Source organism: Panulirus ornatus, chromosome 36 (genome assembly GCF_036320965.1).
Source record: "Panulirus ornatus isolate Po-2019 chromosome 36, ASM3632096v1, whole genome shotgun sequence".
NCBI classification, from domain to species: Eukaryota; Metazoa; Arthropoda; class Malacostraca; order Decapoda; family Palinuridae; genus Panulirus; species Panulirus ornatus.
In genome coordinates, this window is record NC_092259.1 from 5,602,627 (window position 1) to 5,625,875 (window position 23,249).

At 37.3% G+C, this 23,249-nt stretch overlaps 1 protein-coding gene across 1 annotated transcript; it reads right to left on the bottom strand.

The window, feature by feature from the left end:
- Positions 1-583: 583 nt before the first annotated feature.
- LOC139760274 (torsin-1A-like) lies at positions 584-16,532 on the bottom strand. The gene is made up of 8 exons (XM_071683230.1): positions 16,264-16,532; positions 15,514-15,617; positions 14,152-14,313; positions 12,081-12,232; positions 8,002-8,150; positions 7,185-7,329; positions 4,758-4,923; positions 584-4,447 (listed from the first exon to the last, which is right to left on the bottom strand). The coding sequence occupies exons 1-7, from the start codon at positions 16,454-16,456 to the stop codon at positions 4,794-4,796; spliced, it is 1,035 nt and encodes a 344-aa protein (XP_071539331.1). The 5' UTR covers positions 16,457-16,532; the 3' UTR covers positions 584-4,447; positions 4,758-4,793.
- Positions 16,533-23,249: the final 6,717 nt, after the last annotated feature.

Here is a 23,249-nt window from a genome sequence, read left to right on the forward strand (position 1 = left end):
GAGAAAAGAGGTCTGCAAACCACGAAGCAGCTGCCGAGTATGTTGATGAATTTGCAAAACTCGTAGCACCTCAGTCCTGAGCAGGTGTATAATGCAGACGAAACTGCATTACTCTGGCAATGCATACCTAGGAAAACACTAACAACTGATAAAGAAGACCCATAGGAATCAAGCAATCTAAGGACAGACTTACCATCTAAAGGTGCTCAAACATTTAATATTTGTTTAATTCAAATTTCTAGCAGTCCATGGTATACTTATACACATGGGAGATATATAATTAGTGGGTGAGAGGTGTGTTGATGAATTATTATTGAGTGACCACAGTTGGTCCGGCAAAATGGTTAATCCAGTAAGGCTTTGGAACCAAAAGTGCCGGAAAATTGGTGGTGTACCTGTACTTTATTATAAAGACCTGTCTTTGGCTCTGAAACCTAAGTTGCAAGCTAATCTCCAGCATCTATAAAAAATGGATTTTACAACTAAGTTATATTCCTTAAATACTGATAAGATCATATTATTTCAAGAACATATTGAGCCTGTGATAAACCAACTAAATGGAAGGACAAGAAAATGCCAAATGGTATCTTCATGTAAGTAAATATATGTCATAATAATGGCGCATTACAAATGAAAACTAGGGACTAAGTGTGGACAAATGTGGCTTTTTTTCTGTTTTCCTGGTGCTATCTCACTGACACTGGGGGTAGTGATGCTGTTTCCTGTGGGGCAAGGTGGTGCCAGGAATGGATGAAGGCAAGCAAGTATGAATATGTACATGTGCATGTATGTATATATTTATATATGTTGATATGCATGTACGTATATGTACGTGTATGAGGGAGACCAAATTGGAGGTGGAAAGGTGGAGTGAAAAAGATTTTGAGTGATCAGGGCCTGAACATGCAGGAGGGTGAAAGGCGTGCAAGGAATAGAGTGAATTGGAACAATGTGGTATACCGGGGTCGACATGCTGTCAATGGATTGAACCAGGGCATGTGAAGCATCTGGGGTAAACCATAGAAAGTTCTGTAGGGCCTGGATGTGGAAAGGGAGCTGTGGTTTCGGTGCATTATTACATGACAGCTAGAGACTAAGTGTGAACGAATGTGGCCTTTGTTGTCTTTTCCTAGTGCTACCTCGCGCACATGAGGGGGAGGGGGTTGTTATTTCATGTGTGGCAGGGTAGCGATGGGAATGAATAAAGGCAGACAGAATGAATTATGTACATGTGTATATATGTATATGTCTGTGTGTATATGCATGTATAGGTATGTATATGTGTGTGTGTGTACATGTATGTATATACATGTGTATGTGGGTGGGTTGGGCCGTTCTTTCGCCTGTTTCCTTGCGCTACCTCGCTAATGCGGGAGACAGCGACAAAGCAAAATAAAAATAAAAAAATGTGTGTTTATGTATATGTATGTGTATATGAGTGGATGGGTTGTTCTTCGTCTGTTTCCTTGCGATACCTCACTGATGCAGGAAACAGCAATCAAGTAAAATAAATAAAATAATGAATAAATAAGTGATGGTTGTACGTGCTGCTAAGTAACCTGGGTAATTAGATACTATTTGCTGATGATCTGACTGAATAAAAACCCAATCACATGAACAAAACAAATGTCAAAAAGTATCTAAACTTTGCTTTTTTTTCTTGAAAACTCCCCAACACAGAAATTCCTCTCTTTTAAACAAACCCACAGTTCTGAGGTTAACATACTGCAATTGATTTTGTTTTAGAAATCATAAATGACTAAATATTTGGTACTGAGTTTTGATATAGAAACTAATCATGACAATGCCACACAATTCTTAACTAAATGATAGTCACACTGGAATGCGAGAAATGGTTAAAAGAAATCTTAAACAATTCCACCGACAACTTCAGTGTACACAGTAAAACAAGTACTTCTAACAAGAAACCAATGACTAGAAGTAATTTCCATTACTTAAGCAATCTAAGGTTAATCTTAATCATTTCCAAGCTAACCAAAGAAAGACTGATACATGTTAGATTTTTTGACAATCGAAAATTCAAAGTGTAATAAAACAGCCAATAAACATGGTCCATGCCAATATTATAAATATGTTCAATATGATTAGGGATACTGAATCCCAATGTCAGGAGTTACAACATTAGCATAATTTTGCAAAACCAAATTTAACAGATCAATAATACCAGTAATTTCAGAAGTAATGTAATGAGTTACTGGGCTTACATTTATTTCAATGTATGTTAAGCATAACTAATTTAATTTAATCACAGATGCATTATAAGAACTGTCCCCTTATGTAAGAATAAAAGGCAAAACAAAGTATGAACTGGAGCTAATAAAGACACAAGTACCAAGCAATCATTTTTGCCACATTAAAATGATTTGAGTTACAGTAGAGCACTCTTTTTTACACTATGACTAGCAATCACTGCTACTACTGTTAACTACAATGTCTCCGATTAACACAGCAAGATCACAGAGATGGTAACAATGTCAAGAAATATGTACTTTTAATTCAAATTTAGTCATATTATACTTCAAAACCAAGATTAAGCAATTATAATGAAATCAAGTAATAACTAAATGCATGAAAAATAAAATTAATATCATTACATAACTCATATCTGTATTTCAATTTCTGTAATATTTAACAACTTCTAGCCTGGTTTCAATACTCTGTGCATGATAGTTTAGAGAATGGATGTGTGAAAATGAAGCCATTTGTTCATCTGTTCCTGGTACTACCTTACTAAAGCAGGAGAAATAATTGCGTTAATGAAATAAACACATAGCAATTGAAATACAGTTCCTAACAATCTTACTAAGATTTTCTTTTGACAAAATTCACACCACAGCAGTACTGACAGCATGTTACAGTCTTGATCTCTATATTATCCCTCAGCCATTAATATTCCTAATCAGTTCCAAGGAAGCCATAAGCAGGTATAAAAGGTAGAAGAAAAAAAAGCAAAAGTAAAAGACACATCAAGGTTTACAAGATATAACTGACAAATTTAAGTGAGAGTAAGGTCAAGATTTACAATACACTGTATATTAAAACACATTTAGCAAACACTGATATTAGTACTGACAGCTTTAATCATTGACCTGTATACTGATTAACAACATAAAATTTACAGTACAGATTTTTCTAAATCTGTTCATTGGTTTTCAATAATTTGCATTATGGAACAGTCTGTAATAAACATACAGATTTCAAAACAGTTTTCTATTTCCTACAATATATGTACTTACTTCATGCTGGTAACAGGTTTCTGCTATACAAGCATAGACTGATCACCTGTGATATATAATTAGTGCTTTTCAGGAACCAAATGATGTAAAAGCAGTTTTCTATTTCCTACATTATATGTATTTACTTCATGCTGGTGACAAGTTTCTGCTATACATGCATAGACTGATCACCTGTGATAAATAATCAGTGCTTGGAACCAAATGATGTAAAAGCTAGACATACATATTCACTGGTGTTATTTGACTAACCCTGCAGGTAACGGTTACACTGCAAATAAGAAGACTTCTTTGGCAAAGCTATCATTATCAATAAACAAATGAGAGAAAAGCTGCATTGAGAACTTTCTAGCTCTAAAATAAAATTTCCATTTCCCTGCTCAAGCGAAAGGTGCAGCCCAGAACCTGTAGAAGCCCCATAAAAGGTGGTTCTGGGGTGGTACAATAATAATATTATCAGTGCATTACCCATGACAGATGGAGAGTGGAGTTGAGCAGATGTGGCTTTTCTTTGTGTTAGTGCTACCTTGCTAACACGTGAAACACTGCTGAGAGAGAGAGAGAGAGAGAGAGAGAGAGAGAGAGAGAGAGAGAGAGAGAGAGAGAGAGATGGGGGGCACACACATGGATGGACGGACAGAGAAGGGGCCCATGGGAGGATTTTTCCTCTAAGGCTCAGTCCTCTGTTCTTAATGCTACCTTGCTGATGTGGAAAATGATGAATGTTTGAAAAAATAATAATAATAATTTTTCTATTTATTCTATATTATACCCAACTGCTGTCTCCCGCATTAGCGAGGTAGCGCAAGGAAACAGACGAAAGAATGGCCCAACCCACCCACATACACATGTATATACATAAACGCCCACAGACACACATATACATAATGATAATAATGATAATATACATAATAATAATAATGATAATAATAATAATAATAATCCACATCTTTATTTGTATGTATGTAAAACTCTTTGGCCAGATTTTCTTAGCTACTTAAACTGGTTTCCTAAACTGGTTCATGCCAATTAAAGTGCTTTTGTAATGAATTTCACAAACATCAATCCTTATCTTTGAGTACAACCTTTTCATAAAACTCCTCTTCAAGTAAATGATGATGCAGTAGTTGTTGCAACTCTGAACACTGATGAAGACATCTCTGAAGATTTCACTAATGCAAAACTCATCTAGGCTGTAAGAGACAAAACATAGACACTGTGAGATGGTTCCATAGACAAAAAATATTTCTGAGATTTTGCAACAGTTAAGCTACATCATGCCATAAAACAAGCACATAAGTTGCTAAGATGAAGCCAAACACATTAAATTTCCAAATAAGTCTAACTTTCCTTTAAAACAATGTATTCTCCATAAATTTCCAAAAAAGTCTAAATTTTCTGTAAAACAATGTATTCTCCAAATCAAGACTTTTGTGTGCAACAAAATACCATACCAAGTTTCCCTCTACATGGAAATCATCCAATAACAAAATGTATATTAACCTGATTTCATTATGAGCAATTTATGTAGTTCACTCTTCATTCAAACAGATTTTCATATTCCCTAGTAGCGAGTATATACCCCACTTTCTGAGCAACTCTCTTACAACCAGTAGTGGAGAACAGCTTATTCTCTGGGGGAAAGTATACCATTTCATCTGCTACACTTCTGAAAAGAAACGCAAAATTAAATACAGTTATATAAGGGAAACTATGACTGTGCAAAATAGTTAACAATGCTATCAGTGACATCTGATACTGGATAAAAGTGCAAGTAATGATTTTGTCACTGTAAGGCATATTAAATACACACTTGCCCAAATTTAAAAAAGGATACATATCTAATACATTAATCATTACATGCTTATGAAAATTCTCTTGCAATTACACCCAAAAACCCATGAACTGTCCACTAGTGTGATAATGACCTCTAAATGTTTTCACAAGTTGTGTTTTATGAAGGTTTTGATGTATTTAAGGAGATGAAAAGATGTAAAAGTTTGGGATACGGGCCCCCATTTCTTAATACAACCTAAATTTCTGCATGCTGTCAGCATGTTGAGTAGTTAATGAATTTCTTCACCCTTCATATTTTTCACCTCAACTTAAAATCTTAAAGCACAAGAAATTATATTCTATCCCATTCTATTACCATCACTCCTTTCTCAGTTACATAAAGTGGATCAGATACATCACACACATCCTCAACCCATGCTCAGTGAGTTAAAATGAGGCACAGATTTCCATACTCATGAAAGTGCTACTGCTTCTTAATCTTTTATTTCACAAACTAAGCTGATTTGTTAATTGAGACCAATGTCTCCAATCATTACCACCTCCAATACAAAACATTTCCACTGCATCCAATCCCCACTCATTCCTCTAACATCTTCATTTGGAATATCCCTAACCTTAGTCATTTCTCTCAATATACCTATCCATCTCCTTAACAATCCATGTCCCCTCCTTGTTTCTTCTGTTATGCTATTTATCTTCTTGACCAACCTATTATCTGCAATATGTATAACACCATATAAAGTGTTCATACATGCATCTTTCTAATGACTTCTAACAACATACCTTCTCATATCTTCACTTTTCATTCTAACATCATACTTGCAATTATATCTAGTTATCTTTATCTTTCTGTATCTCTAACTCCCACTCCCATGGGAACCCCCTCACGGAGGTGGCCTCTGCAAAAGAGTTTCTGTAACTAGTGAACTCCAGTGCCACTTCTTTGCCTTTAGTGTCTCATCCTTAACAGGGCATTAGCAAAGGGCAACTCTAGCACAGTGTTTCCTGAGGTTCCTAACTAATGCTTCTACAAACTACTTTTACCTATTGCTCCTGCCTAATGTTTCTACCAACTACCCCTGCCTAATGCTCCTGGTTAATCTTCCTACCTACTACTATCTACTGCTCATACCATTTTGCCAAAAGGTTGGGCTAGCACATAACACTCATCCTAGGAAAATCTAGAGTTACAAAGGATACCTTGCTTGTAGACAGAATGCCAGTAATTACAGTCTGTGTGAGGCAGAAAGAAAAAAAAGCTATCTGGGTCAGGGGAGTGAAACTTGACAACCAATGAAGCGCTGGCTCACTACACAGCAGTCACTAATCTTCCCGATACCCAGTACGGTAGTATCAGTTTTATTCCAATTATATTATGCAAATAATCCATCTCTGCTAAATCTCTGACTTATCCTGATATTTTTTTTTTTTTTTTTTTATACTTTGTCGCTGTCTCCCGCGTTTGCGAGGTAGCGCAAGGAAACAGACGAAAGAAATGGCCCAACCCCCCCCCCCATACACATGTATATACATACGTCCACACACGCAAATATACATACCTACACAGCTTTCCATGGTTTACCCCAGACGCTTCACATGCCTTGATTCAATCCACTGACAGCACGTCAACCCCGGTATACCACATCGCTCCAATTCACTCTATTCCTTGCCCTCCTTTCACCCTCCTGCATGTTCAGGCCCCGATCACACAAAATCTTTTTCACTCCATCTTTCCACCTCCAATTTGGTCTCCCTCTTCTCCTTGCTCCCTCCACCTCCGACACATATATTCTCTTGGTCAATCTTTCCTCACTCATCCTCTCCATGTGTCCAAACCACTTCAAAACACCCTCTTCTGCTCTCTCAACTACGCTCTTTTTATTTCCACACATCTCTCTTACCCTTACGTTACTCACTCGATCAAACCACCTCACACCACACATTGTCCTCAAGCATCTCATTTCCAGCACATCCATCCTGATATATAAATGTAAAAAAGGAAACAAAATAAAGTATCGATATAAATCAGTACATTTGTAGCTCTCAAATTTACAACCAATCTGACGTTAAGAAATATACAAATAACAGGGTTCTCTGATAGATAGAAAGATATGCCTACATTATCACACTTACTTGACTAATTCTTGTGACGGCCTGTGACCACGCCTTCGGATCTCATCCAAGGCACAAAGTTCTATATGACGTCTTTCCAGTGGTAGAAAAGGTATGTAATGATCAACTAGGCTATGTTGAATGAGTTCGCTCTTGTGTAAACCCCCTGAAAAATAATTAAATCAATAGAGATGTACTGAACATCCAAAGTTTTGCTGCAACATGCTCTATAAATGACTCCACTAAAAAAGGTAAACAATTCAATATTTAAGGTGGATTATCTGAAAGGGGTCAGTAACAGTTACACCATTACATGTAGTTCTGATTAGTTTCTTATGAGATGTAAAGTTACACAAGAGGTCTAAGAAATGAACATGAAAGTTAGTGAGAAACAAGAATACTGTATTCTATTATGAAAGCATATAATACTCTAAAATGATACACAATAACAGTAAAAACAGACTTAAAGAACTCAAAACAATGATGTAACAAAGTACCAGTCCTAAAGAGAGATAAATGGTATAAAGTAGGACAAAAGAGGCGTGTGTGTGTATAACAGAAAAAATATTTCAAGTGCCAAGAGATTCGTGCTGATTATGTTGCTTGAGAGAGACTCGGTACCATAAATCTAACTTTATAAAGGAAAAAGAATTTCTGACACAGATACATAAACATTAAAGAATATGAGATGCTTTTTCCCTAAAAGGCACACTTTGAAGCAGGCATCTGTGCCTGTGAATGGTGCACCCTTCCCTTTTTTCCCTTTCAATTATTCAGAGACAGAATGAATTCATGAGGTCAAATACTCTAATAAGAAGTGACTCCAGTCTATTCATACCATCTTCATTAAATGCCCCAAGCTGTATGAGGTGTTCAAGATCCATCAGAGTAATATCCTCTCTAGATTTGCCAGCACGCCACATCTGCAGCATTGTTCTGGTGATGTCTGGGCCTCCAGTGTTACTTAAGAAGATGAACACAGACTTCCTGAAGGGGCATGATGATATCCTTAAGTAACACACATTTTACAACATACTTATATAACCATGCATATTCACTATAAACTTACCTGTTATTTAGCATTAGAGTCCATGTAAACCTACCTTAAAAACACAGTTTTTACATTTCAGCAAAGTCTTACACTAAGACACCTCTTGCACATAAACTTCATCAATGTGTCCTTTCCACCTACTACTGATCTGAAATCTCAACTTCTACTTCCTCCACTCTATATATATACATATATATTTCTTTTTTCTTTCAAACTATTCGCCATTTCCCGTGTTAGCGAGGTAGCGTTAAGAACAGAGAACTGGGCCTTTGAGGGAATATCCTCACCTGGCCTCCTTCTCTGTTCCTTCTTTTGGAAAATTAAAAAAAAATAATAAGAGGGGAGGATTTCCAGCCCCCCGCTCCCTCCCCTTTTAGTCGCCTTCTACGACACGCAGGGAATACGTGGGAAGTATTCTTTCTCCCCTATCCCCAGGGATAATATATACATATATATATTTTTTTTATTTATTATTTTGCTTTGTCGCTGTCTCCCGCGTTTGCGAGGTAGCGCAAGGAAACAGACGAAAGAAATGGCCCAACCCACCCCCATACACATGTATATACATAAACGTCCACACACGCAAATATACATACCTATACATCTCAATGTACATATATATATACACACACAGACACATACAAATATACCCATGCACACAATTCACACTGTCTGCCTTTATTCATTCCCATCGCCACCTCACCACACATGGAATACCATCCCCCTCCCCCCTCATGTGTGCGAGGTAGCGCTAGGAAAAGACAACAAAGGCCCCATTCGTTCACACTCAGTCTCTAGCTGTCATGCAATAATGCCCGAAACCACAGCTCCCTTTCCACATCCAGGCCCCACACAACTTTCCATGGTTTACCACAGACGCTTCACATGCCCTGATTCAATCCACTGACAGCACGTCAACCCTGGTATACCACATCGATCCAATTCACTCTATTCCTTGCCCGCCTTTCACCCTCCTACATGTTCAGGCCCCGATCACTCAAAATCTTTTTCACTCCATCTTTCCACCTCCAATTTGGTGTCCCACTTCTCCTCGTTCCCTCCACCTCCGACACATATATCCTCTTGGTCAATCTTTCCTCACTCATTCTCTCCATGTGCCTAAACCATTTCACAACACCCTCTTCTGCTCTCTCAACCACGCTCTTTTTATTTCCACACATCTCTCTTACCCTTACATTACTTACTCGATCAAACCACCTCACACCACACATTGTCCTCAAACATCTCATTTACAGCACATCCACCCTCCTGCGCACAACTCTATCCATAGCCCACGCCTCGCAACCATACAACATTGTTGGAACCACTATTCCCTCCAACATACCCATTTTTGCTTTCCGAGATAATGTTCTCGACTTCCACACATTTTTCAAGGCTCCCAAAATTTTCGCCCCCTCCCCCACCCTATGATCCACTTCCGCTTCCATGGTTCCATCCGCTGACAGATCCACTCCCAGATATCTAAAACACTTCACTTCCTCCAGTTTTTCTCCATTCAAACTCACCTCCCAATTGACTTGACCCTCACCCCTACTGTACCTAATAACCTTGCTCTTATTCACATTTACTCTCAACTTTCTTCTTCCACACACTTTACCAAACTCAGTCACCAGCTTCTGCAGTTTCTCACATGAATCAGCCACCAGCGCTGTATCATCAGCGAACAACAACTGACTCACTTCCCAAGCTCTCTCATCCCCAACAGACTTCATACTTGCCCCTCTTTCCAGGACTCTTGCATTTACCTCCCTTACAACCCCATCCATAAACAAATTAAACAACCATGGAGACATCACACACCCCTGCCGCAAACCTACATTCACTGAGAACCAATCATATATATATATATATATATATATATATATATATATATATATATATATCTTCTTTCTTTCATACTATTCGCCATTTCCCGCGTTAGCAAGGTAGCGTTAAGAACAGAGGACTGCACCAACTTCAACATCACCATCCTATTTCCTTCATAAAACTGTATTTCCCTAATTTTCTTATCAATCCCTCACTCTAACCACTATCAAATTCTACATCTACTTTAAGGAATATCCATCTCAAATGCTAATATTAAACCAGACCGACCTTTTGCTTACTTAAATTCAGCATTTGCTTAATTTTAGAAAGGTGGCTGTTTAATTCCTGACATGACGTCCAATTTATCACAAAAAAGAAATGGGATGAAAATTTATGTTCAAAACAAAACTAAAGATTTGAAATATGAAAATTTTTCTTTTTCTAAGGCAGTGCCCTATGAGCCTCATAAAATCTCTAAGAACTCTGGGGGGTTAAAAAACCTCTTAACCTCACCCTCTACAGGGGAAATTTGCCTCTCATCTTTTGCAACATATCTATCTGACAGCAGCCTATGATTTGGCTAGTCTGCCCATCCAATGATTCGCAACTTCAACTCAGCAACTATGTCATCATCTCTGAGCATCTGAACCTACATCTTTCCTAATCCTTACAATATTAACAACACACAGATGGTGGTCACCATTGGTTAGGAGTAAGGTGTTATGAAAGAGATGGGAAGGTGGATAGACAACAACCCAGGAAAAAAAATGCTCTTGGAGATTAGCCAGGGAGAAAGTTTTTCATTCTAAAAAAGTTACTTTTCTCTCGACAGTCAGTTCATCCCATGAGCCTTGAGAGCATGGAGATGAAGGATTTCTGATGGCAGCAAACCGAGGACCACATCACGTGAACCTTGGCATGTGATCTCCTTAGATGAAAGGCTCCTCTAGAATGCTAAAAGTGGAGGCTAACTTCCCAGAATCATGGGGCTTGACATAAAGGCCAAACAGGGGTCAACAAAGCAAATAATTTAATACATGAAGAGATGTTCCTTGCAGACAGAACATTTATGCTTCCTAGGTACAAGAGATCCAACTGTGCATAAGAAAGTCCTTTAGGTGGAGTCTTCTAAGAGTAAATCAAAATAATGGTTGAAACTAGCTTTAATCTCTCTAATGTTAATTCTATTTTAATCAGAAGGTCTTGCCTTAACCCAAGCCACATCAAAAATGAGAGTTTGAATGTATGGACAATGCCTGCATTTCAAAAAGACTTCCAGCATCAGGGCTATCAAGGCAATAATTTTCATGATCAAGCACTGATTTGCTTTAATACCAAAAAATCTTGACCAACAGGATTAGGACTTTTGTAAACTCCAACTTGGGTGACAGCATGAAGGTAAAGGAACACCTCAAGAAATAAACAGAACCCTAAGTTTACTATTTCTAATTGCCATTGCCTCATCTTCATATGCCATCACTCCTTAACAAGCAAGACCAATCACCATTAACTCTTTAAACATTCTCGTGGTCTTTCCAGTAGAGTCATCCAGTTTTCTAGCATATAAACCATCCTTCCATTTTCTAACAAACACTGCATGAAGGAACTTGCAAACATGTTAACTCCCTTCCTTCATCTGATTATCAAAAGCAATAAATTTAGTTTTTGTAAAACTCTCCTATCTATCTCCATCCCTGATGCCTGTCCCTCTGGGAACTCCCATTAAGGGGAGGGCCACTGTAAAAGAGTCTCCACTTATCCCTGTCCTTAATACCTCCCTTACATAAACCTTTCCACATTCTTCCACCATTTCTTTCCTCCAGTATTCTTCCATTCTATTTGCCCATGTCACAGTTAGTCTTCCTTTCACAATAACCCTTTTAATTGTACTATCATACACTCTCTGTAAACTCCCAGTCCTGCATTCTTTACATATGCCCAAACCAAAAACTTCTTTTAAACTAAAAAAGATAATGTACAAAATGACAACAGCTCTGCAACACTTTTCATCCATTAAAACAATTGGTTTAATAATTCACCTGAAATCTACTCCACCGATGGATTCATGATAGTCAATAAAGGGCTTGATACCATTAATCATCCCCAACGGCATCTTATCAATCTCATCAAAGATAAACAGGGACCTCTCACATTTGCTGACGTTTCCACGAATCCAATCTTGCAGGTGCAACTGTTAAGAACAATATATTAACCAATTATCTTCTCAGATACTTCCATATAACTATCTATTCATCTATCTACCCATGTAGTATAACTATATTGTGAGAACCATTTCTCACTAACAAGAAGGGTGTCCCACAAAACACCTGTGTCATGTGCATTGCAGCACAGTTATTTGAAGCAAATTAAGAATGGGTTAAAAGGCTGTTTGGAAATATAAAAAAAATGTACAGTATTAAGTTCCATGTCACACATGAAATCTTTCTCAAGCTATGAGCCAGGGTAAGTTCTAAGTTAAACCTTATCATAACAAGCATAACTTACACAATATCCAAACTAAAGTTATGGAGATCATGCCACTCATTTCTTCAGATACTACGAAACAACTATATAAATGTTCATAGCCAAAATGAAATTGTCTTCAAACTATGAGCAAGGTTATATTCACAGTTAATCCTTTTTATGAGCGGCAAAACTAAGGCAAAATACAAACTTAAGTAATGGGTGTCATGCCAATGAACTCTTTAGATGCAAGGAAATAAGTTTAAAGTATAGTCTGATGCCGTTGACCTGATCTTTATGAGTCAGGTCAAACACATCTACATTAAACCAGGGTAAGACTCCCAATGATAATTGCTTGCTACTCCTTCTCCATGACTATCAAAGTGAAGGCACCTCAGGGATTGACTTAAACCATGAGTCAAATCTTCTTTTGTATGTTTCTGTAGTCACTCTTCACAAGCTTCTAAATATTCCGGGTACTATACATCATAATTTTTCACATCTCATTGCAGGATAATCATACATTTTCATTTATCTATTTTGTATGCTCCTGTCAGCATACTTACCATAGTTATATGTGACCTGACTTGTGAAGGATGATTTAATGATTATCTCATTACTGTTTACAAGCAAGGCTGGGTGCCATTGTAGTCGAATGGGACTTGATATTAAACTGGCCCTGGCTGTCTGTCTACAGGATGTAGAAATGTTACCAGATGGCTTTTTCACAATCTTCTAGTATTCTGGAACTTTGAAACATTGCAGCAGGCCTATCAGCAGAAAAGCACTTTGGCATTAGTCTCCCAAACCCATTTTCGAGAATAAGAAAAATCCTTGAGTAATAAAAGGATCATTGTGGCCACTTGTCCAAAACCAAGGCCCTCAATACAAAAAATTACAAATTTACCTTAAAGTAAAATTTATTCAAGTGACTGCACACCACAGCCTTCTTGAAAATATGTGCAATGCCAGTCACTAAAACTACATTATTTGTTTAGTGACTGACAGTAATTTACAAAGATCTTCAATTGAAAAATCTTTTTAGGTAACTGGTCAAACCGATTTCAAGGCAAATGATTCCTGGAAATCATTAAAGCTTTCAAAAGGCCCTCACAGCAGGGTTAAAGGCCTAAGTGCAGATGCTGTCAGTTCGAAGTCAAAACTGTGTGCATGCTCATTAGAACATGTGTCTGTCAAGGTGGGAGATTAACCATCATACTGTTAGTATCTAAAAGAACTGTGGTACTGATTCTTTCTTTAAAATGATTTCTGTGAATCTGAATATCTCACATAATAACTGCCTTACTTTTACTATTCTATTCTTTGCCATGAACATTCAGAAGTCCAGAATTTCTGAAAAGTAATCTGGCTGTACTGAATATAATAATCTATAAGAATTTCTGAACTCTTTAGTGTTCTCATGTCTTATCTTGAAAGGCTGGAATACTCAGCATCATATTTTCAAAAGATACCTCCAGTTAAATATGGTATCGTCTGACATCAATACCTACCTTCGTCTGTGCCTACCCTAAACAGCCTAAGTTATCTAAAGTCTAACCTACATGACTTTTCCTGCATTACACAAAAGATAACTTTCCAAATGGGGTATCATAATCTTCCAAAATTTTTCACATATCAAAAACATACCTTATATATGTCCGCCATTTGTTCATGAGGAAAGTCAAGTGTGCTGACAAATATATGGACATACTGACTCTTCATCCCAAGCTTGTATGTATTCTCAGCAATGAACTTTGAAACAAAATTCTTTCCTCCTCCTGTCCAACCATGGAAGCTCATTACCAAAGCCTGTACACGACATAATACAGTAAGTATTACTTACACCTGGACAACAAAAGATTGTAGTAAAAACAAAACTTGAAGAGATAGCTGTGTGCTACAAAAAAGGCATGTTAATGGCAGCTTATCATTTTCATTCATTCTGTTCAATACAGTATTTAAATAGTAGTTTTACACAATGTCTAACAAGAAATAAACTTTGGCCTGCATGAAGCTGAAGACAGACCCTTGAGATTTAACGACTTTATGTTTTTTACAGCATATTTTCTTTGCTGACTTTTCTAATTGATGTGACACTGAAAGACTTTAAATTTCCTTGTAGGATATTTGAAAGAAGATCCTCAGGTCTGACCAGAGATACTTAAAACTAGGCTCTGTACACTAAGAATACATTCTCAAGTTGGTTCTTATTTCTGACCTGGGATATTCAAAACTAGACACCAGACTCTAACAATCCTACGTCTTCACAATCCTATCTATATATGTTAAGTGCCCTTTAACATATGCTGCTCTGCTGCCAAGTGTCTTTGTCACACACAAATATGAGTACACTGACTACCTACTCTCTTTAAAGTGTCACAGCTTCACAAATCAGCAAAGAATGTAAGGGTGTATGGAAAAATATTAGGTTGCAGCACCTGGTATCAATGAATGAAAAGCCACTTATAAATGAAAAGCCACTAAAAGCATTAATAGCAATATGTTTTTCTTCAGGGAAGGTGTAGTCAATTCAAGAAATATCAATGTATATGCCCCAGCCATAGTGAACTGAAAAAATTATGGTGCATATATGCCCTAGTTGCAGAGAGGGATTTAACAATGAATGAAGGATTAAATATCCACACTGTATAAAGGGACACAAGACTGGAGCTAAGAAGTATCTCGTGAAACAATGGTGCTACCTACAAGAAGCAGGACACTGAAACCATGATGTAACAATGACATTTATAACTGAAAAACTGCTGTACAGTTGTCATTGAGAACTGTGTGAACAAATACATTACAATCAAAATATAAATTCATCTCAATATTCAGCATCATTACAGTCTGCAACTGAATTCTTAATATACTTTACTTAAATCGTGGCTTAAATCTATCTAAATAAGAGTGCTACAGCTCTTCATATTTGGCTCACCAGCCAAAGTGAGAAAATAAATGCATCAAAAGCATTTTCAATTTCCTTCCTTCTAAACTCTAAGATTTCATTACCTTACTTGGTTGATCATTGAAAAGGTGAGCTTTCAATGCCCTCGAAACAACATTTCGAACTAAGTGCTGTCCATGAATATACTTCTCCAGGGCTATATTTAAAGCTGAAAATAGAAAATGTTAATTAAGGACAAGAGAAAAATGACAAAAATTCAAATCTATTTCTAGTTTTTATGAAATTATCATATGATCATTTAAATACAAATACAGATTCAGCATTATTATTGAAAAGAACAAATAATGTCATCTGTGAGGTCTTCAGACCTTCTGTTCAACTTTTACAATTTCATTAACTCTAACCAATCCCAAATTTTCCCTGGTACTTATAATCCCTACTACTACCATCTCTTTTAATGTTAGAGTAAATACGTCCTAAAATTATGCTTTCCACGACTTTTAACCCTATACTACCACTTCCAAAGAAAATCAGTAACCTACCAAAACTAATACATATGCGTAGCTAAACTGGCAACGTATTTCTTAATCATTTAATTCAAGACCTAATAATGGAATCAGGGATAGCCTTGTTCTATGGCTTTATGAGTCGCTATATGCCTATAGCCTGATCCAATATATAGCCACAACAGTGCCCATGTGGGTGATCACAGAAGACCTTGAGAAATGCAAGCGTCGTAAGTCATTCTAGTCAATCAAGTAATAAGATATATTCAGATCATTTGTGGGGTAATTATCAATCTTTCAGGATCAAACAGCTGATCTGACAGTAAAATCACACTGGTTAATCATTACCTGCTATATTAGGCTGGATCCAATCGGCCCCTTTGTAACAACATTCATAAAAGGTGCATCGGAGTTTCTCAAAGCCAGCATACAAAGCGGCTCCTGCTATTCCTACAGCTGTAGCACCTATTGGCAATGACCCTTTACAGTTCAGGCCATTGAGTAGTAACATAATACACACAACAATCCAACGTATCCTCATTTTTATACCATTTAGTTCGGGAAATAGACGCGTGCAACCACCGTGTTTACATGGCAAAGGACTGACACTCTTTATATACGAGTTGTCTAATCGATTATTTTCATACAAAAAAATCTCATTTTTCTCCGTGAAATAAATTATATTCTCATCTAATACTGTATAATCGGAAAATAATTCGTAAATGCAAAATATTTTTATATTACAAGTTAGAGTATCTTACCTGAAATCAGTGTAAAGTCAGTACAAGGGATGAAGGTGCGGATAATTAAATATAACTGAGTAATCCAAACTGACACGTCGATATGAAATTATGGAGAAAAAAAATAGATTCCTTTTAATGACAACTTGGTACTAATGTTGATATCATTAATGTTTCGCAAGTTTTCAAAATGAGGACCCAAATCAGATTTTCATTTTGAACGAATCTATTCTTATATGCTGTCAATAACTGGAAAGCAGAATTTTCATATGAAAGTTCTCTAATTTATATGACGATGAGCATATTTACATTCCCGTAAACTGGAAGCTACTAAGTGTCAAAATCATCAGAAATCATATAATGACATCATCTACAAAACACGTCTACAGAAAGAGTCAAATCTAGTGTCTGTTGCGTCAGACATGACAGAAATGGCATGCGGCCGGGCTAGGCCAACGTAAGGCACTAGTGCCATCCCATGGCCGATTTAGTCTTTGGGAACTGTAACTCATAGGCTTCATATTTCTAAGGTTTATTCTCACTCATAGGCTTCATATTTCTAAGGTTTATTCTCACTCATAGGCTTCATATTTCTAAGGTTTATTCTCACTCATAGGCTTCATATTTCTAAGGTTTATTCTCACTCATAGGCTTCACATTTCTAAGGTTTATTCTAACTCATAGGCTTCATATTTCTAAGGTTTATTCTTTCATACACTTATTCTCACAAATAGGCTTCATATTTTTTGGGTTTATTCTCACTCATAGGCTTCATATTTCTAAGGTTTATTCTTTCATATGCTTCACATTTCTAAGGTTTATTCTCACTCACAGGCTTCATATTTCTAAGGTTTCTCCTCTCATATGCTTCATATTCCTAAGGTTTATTCTCAATCATAGGCTTCATATTTCTAAGGTTTGTTCTTGCATAGGCTTCATATTTCTAAGGTTTATTCTTTCATAGGCTTCATATTTCTAAGTTATTCTCTCATAGGTTTCATATTTCTAAGGTTTATTCTCTCATAGGCTTCATATTTCTAAGATTTATTCTCCCAGGCTTCATATTTCTAAGGTTTATTCTCATAGGCCTTCATATTTCTAAGGTTTATTCTCATTCATTGGATTCATATTTCTCAGGTTTATTCTCACTTATACGCTTCATATTTCTAAGGTTTAGTCTCTCATAGGCTTCATTTTTCTAAGGTTTATTCTCATAGGCTTCATATTTCTAGGGTTTATGCTCACTCATAGGCTTCATATTTCTAAGGTTTATTCTCACTCATAGGCTTCATATTTCTAAGGTTTATTCTCACTCATAAGCTTCATATTTCTAAGGTCTATTCTCAAAGACAAATTCTTTCTTTTCTTTCAAACTATTTGCCATTTCCCGCATTAGCAAGGTAGCGTTAAGAACAGAGGACTGGGCCTCTGAAGGAATATCCTCACCTGGCTCCCTTCTCTGTTGCTTCTTTTGGAAAATTAAAAAAAAAAAACGAGGGGAGGATTTCCAGCCCCCCGCTCCCTCCCCTTTTAGTTGCCTTCTATGACACGCAGGGAATACGTGGGAAGTATTCTTTCTCCCCTATCCCCAGGGATAAAAAGACAAATAGTCCACAATAAATTACGTGCATAATAGACAACCAGTGCCATTTGTCATATTTCTCTTGCCTTCTGCTACTTTTGCCCATTGAGATAAGCAGCTTTCGATAATTTTTTTTTCTTGACCGGACTTGGCAGAAATACCAATTACGTTTCGGTATAAATCTACATGCAGTATCAACAGTCAGTCTATGGAACTGGAAGAAAACAAGCTGATAAAAAGAATAATGATATGGCCAGAAATAGCTGTGTGCTGTCTAGATTGGCATGAAACTGGCTAGGCTACCAGAAATGACAGTGAAGGTAGATGAAGAAAAGTGAAATACGAGAAAAAAATTGAGGGAAAGCAAAGAAGATGTCTGATAATATACAGAATATAGAAGAACTCTGGAGGAAAGAATATATGACAATTGACTATCATCCATAATTCCAAGTAAAAAACAGACAATGACGGAAAAGAATTGATTTAAAGATGAAGATACAAAATGTGATGTGGGGCTAAACTAGTATATTTAGAGCAATTATTACTGTCATGACCTGAGTACAAATGAGTGGGAAATGGGAAATGGACAGCAATAGTTACATGCTGAAGATTAAAGTAAAATCATAAGGGACTTGCTATTCTATAAAGAAAAGACACACACAAACTCCTGTTTAAAATTTGTAAAGGAGGGACAGGATGGGTTCATTAGTGACAGAGGATGTGTGGATCAGGTGTTTGCTTTAGAGAATTTATGAGAAATACTTAGAAAAGCAAATGGATTTGTATGTAGCATTTATGGATCTGGAGAAGGAATACAATAGAGTTGACAGAGATGCTCTGTGAAAGGTATTAAGAATATATGGTGTGGGAGGCAAGTTGTTAGAAGCAGTGAAAAGTTTTTATCGAGGTTGTAAGGCATGTGTACGTGTAGGAAGAGAGGAAAGTGATTGGTTCTCAGTGAATGTAGGTTTGCAGCAGGGGTGTGTGATGTCTCCATGGTTGTTTAATTTGTTTATGGATGGGGTTGTTAGGGAGGTGAATGCAAGAGTTTTGGAAAGAGGGGCAAGTATGCAGTCTGTTGTGGATGAGAGAGCTTGGGAAGTGAGTCAGTTGTTGTTCGGTGATGATACTGCGCTGGTGGCTGATTCATGTGAGAAACTGCAGAAGCTGGTGACTGAGTTTGGTAAAGTGTGTGAAAGAAGAAAGCTGAGAGTAAATGTGAATAAGAGCAAGGTTATTAGGTACAGTAGGGTTGAGGGACGAGTCAACTGGGAGGTAAGTTTGAATGGAGAAAAACTGGAGGAAGTGAAGTGTTTTAGATATCTGGGAGTGGATTTGGCAGCGGATGGAACCATGGAAGCGGAAGTGAATCATAGGGTAGGGGAGGGGGCAAAAATTCTGGGAGCGTTGAAGAATGTGTGTTAGTCGAGAACATTATCTCGGAAAGCAAAAATGGGTATGTTTGAAGGAATAGAAGTTTCAACAATGTTATATGGTTACGAGGTGTGGGCTATGGATAGAGAGAATATGCACCGCAAGGGACCTATGATGCAAACTGTATGAGGAAAGAGGAGTTGCTGGGATCCCATAGTGCTGCTGAAGGAGGAAAGATGCACTGCCAGAGTCCCTTGATGTTACAGCAAGGAGGCATTACCAGCATTCTGTGAAGCTGTTGCAGAATGTAAGAAAATGGGGTCCCATGATAATGTTGCAGAAGGAAAGAGGCATCGCTATGGTCCTTTAGTGCTTCTGCAGGAGGAAAGAAGTCTTATATGGATCCTATGGTACTGGTAAAGGAACGAGGAGGCATTTTGAAGTCCTAAGCAATGTTTCGAAATTTGTGTGGTTGCTAAGTGTCACTTTGGTCATTTCCTGAACAAAGGCAGCATGGATGGCAATTCAGTACTATATCACGACCATACAATGTACATCAGCTCACTTGTTTGTATCTTTTACATGCACTTCTTTAATTTATTATGGAAAAAAGAAAATTTGAAGGACATACATCCCCTTCTATCACCCCTCAGGTGGATCTCTACCCATACAATTCAGTGCTATACAGTATAAGACAAAAACAAAAACACCTTGATAATTAGTTAACATTTATGCAACAGCATTAGTAAATATATCACCAAACTTGCTGCAATGGTAATGTTCATATATGATTTTCTATTTGGTGTATATAAAATTACAAAGCAATTAATTAGGGATAAAGCATGTAAAAAAAGGTTCGAAACCATAAAACAGCATCATAAATTGATAATCATTTTCTCTCTGCCTCAATAACATGAGGACTATTGGTATTCTGTCCACAAACATACAATCTCTCCTTGTCACATGTAACATGTGACAACACTTAACTCATGCATCTTCAGATTTTCCTGCAGTAAGCACTGTGTGCTAACCCTGCCTTTTGGCAAACTGGTACAAGCAGTAGATAAAAGTAGTATGTAGAAACATTGGGGCAGAATTAGATAGAAGCAGCAGGTAGGTGCATTACACAGAGGTAGTCATTAGGGACATTAGGCATGAGCTTCTGCAAACACTGAGCTAGACTTGCCCTCTGCCAGTGGCATGTTAAGGGTGAAGCACTAAAGGCTAAGAAGCAGCACTGGAACCCTTTAGTTATGGAGACTCTGTTGCCATGGCCTCCCCTTTGAGGGATTTCAATTGGAACAGGCATCAGAGATATAGATAGAAAAATTCACATGAATGAAGCAGTGTATCTCATCAAACTCACTGTTTTAGTAATGTTGTATATCTATCATTTGGAATATGCAATATCACAATAATTCACAAATGAAAGTCAGTTACGAAAAATGTAAGACAAAAAACATCGATTGATACTTAAATATAAATATATGCCATACAGGGGTATACAGGAGGTGACATGCTGTCAATGAAGTGGACCAGGGCATATGAAGTAGCCAGGGCAAATGCAAAAAGGTCTGTAGGGCCTGGTTGTGGACAGGGAGCTGTGGTTTCACTGCATTACACAACAGCTACAGAACAGATGACAGCAAATGAGGCCTTTTCTTCATCTGTACTGGCTGCTACCTTGCTAATGGGGAAACGGCAAACAAGTATGGAAAACAATATTTATTAATATTACACCTTTCATACTAACATTCATGGTTAAGGAAATTGGCTGGCAAGTGTGGGGAGGATATCATAGGATTCGTTTCATTCTTTATTCTCAACATTTCTTTTATTTCATACACGCTCCTTTTTCATACAGAGGCACAATGTTAGTAGTGGATAACATGGATGTGGGAGAAATATTTCACCTTTCACACTACAAATTAGAGTGAGTACAATGAGTGGCTGGCATGTGTGGGGAGGATATTGGAGATTGTTTTCTTTGGAAATATTCTAGTTCTACTATGTTACCCCAGGTCCCATATTACTCCAGGATTACAAGAAGAGACAATTAGGCACAAGTGTCACATAATTTCTTCCACAAGCATGAGTTCAGAGGAGATGCCTCCCTTCTGGTTATGCAAACCCACTAAAATAAACTGGTAAATTGTTTGTTTCTTCTTGGTACTACATTGCTACAGTATGAAAAGCAATCAGGTATAAAAAATTCTGAGAAAATCATAAAAGTCTTTATACCCTCAGCATTTTTTTTTTTTTTTTTTTTTTTGAGTTTAGGACAGAGCAAGCAAAGAGTGCGTGTTTTGATTTACACAGATATTGCAAGGCGCTACGGGCAAGGTATGGACTACATGATCAAAAAAGGACACAATTAGAAACATGATCTGGATATTACATTCATAATTATCTTCACAACAGTCATTTGTGTGTGTATTTCACCATTTTCTCTTGAAATAATAATATCAAGGCTGAAGATAAGGTGTGCCAAGAGGAGGATGATATAGTTCCCTGCTTGCATATAAACCTGAGGTAAACCAAGGAAGAGACATGGGGATAAAGCAAAGGAAACCCTGACCAAACACATCCTGTAAAGCATAATAAAAACTAATCAAGACTAGAGTGTTTGTGAACAGACCAGAGTGGAGGAGGATAGTCTTAATGACAAGCTTTATGCCTGCCAGGAAGCTGAAAAAAAGGTAAGCTTTCATTCTATTTCCATACCTGAATGATCTTCCCACCTTCGCAAGTTGGCTTTAGGAACATATGACCAATAGCCTCACGTTCAATAGCATGCATTCAGTCTCTAGATGACATATATAATGCACCAAACCAGAGCCTACCATTCACAATCATGACGCTCACTCACATCCATTCTCTAGCTATCATGAGTAATGCACCAAAAATACAGTCCTCAAAGACCTTTCTGTAGTTTCAGCCAGCTGCATCATATGCCCCATCTCAATCCTCTGACAGAATGTACAATGTACACAACACTGCTCCAATTTGCTCTATCCCATGCACACCTTTCACCCTCCTGCATGTTCAGGCCTCAAGCATTCTAAATATGTTTCACTTCATCCTTCCATCTCCAATTTGATCATCCCCTTCACTTTGTTCCCTCCACTTCTGATCCATATCCTCTTTGACAACCCCTCCTCTCATTCTCTCCATATATCTAAACCATTTGATCACACTCTCTTCATTTCTTGAAGGTTAGAGAAATAAAGAGCTCTGAAGTACTTAAATACCTGGACCAATTAAATCCTAACAAATCCAACTGTCCAGATAACAGCTCCAAGATTTTTAAAGGAGGTCAGGAGACAGCTGATATACCGCACAACAAAAATATTCAACAAATCTCTATCGGATGGTCAGGTGCCAACTGACTGGAAACTTGCTAATGTTACCCCTATATATATAAAAAAGGAGACAAAAAGTGCACCTTGAATAACCCCCTGATTAGCCTTACGTCAGTGTCAGATAAAATCATGGACAAAATAATACAAGATAAAATTGTCACGTTTCTAGAACACAAAATCATTATGGACAACTAACACACTTCCCGCTATAGAAGATTCTGCCTGATGAATTCGCTGGAATTTTTAATGTTTTTCATAGAATTGGGATGAAAAATT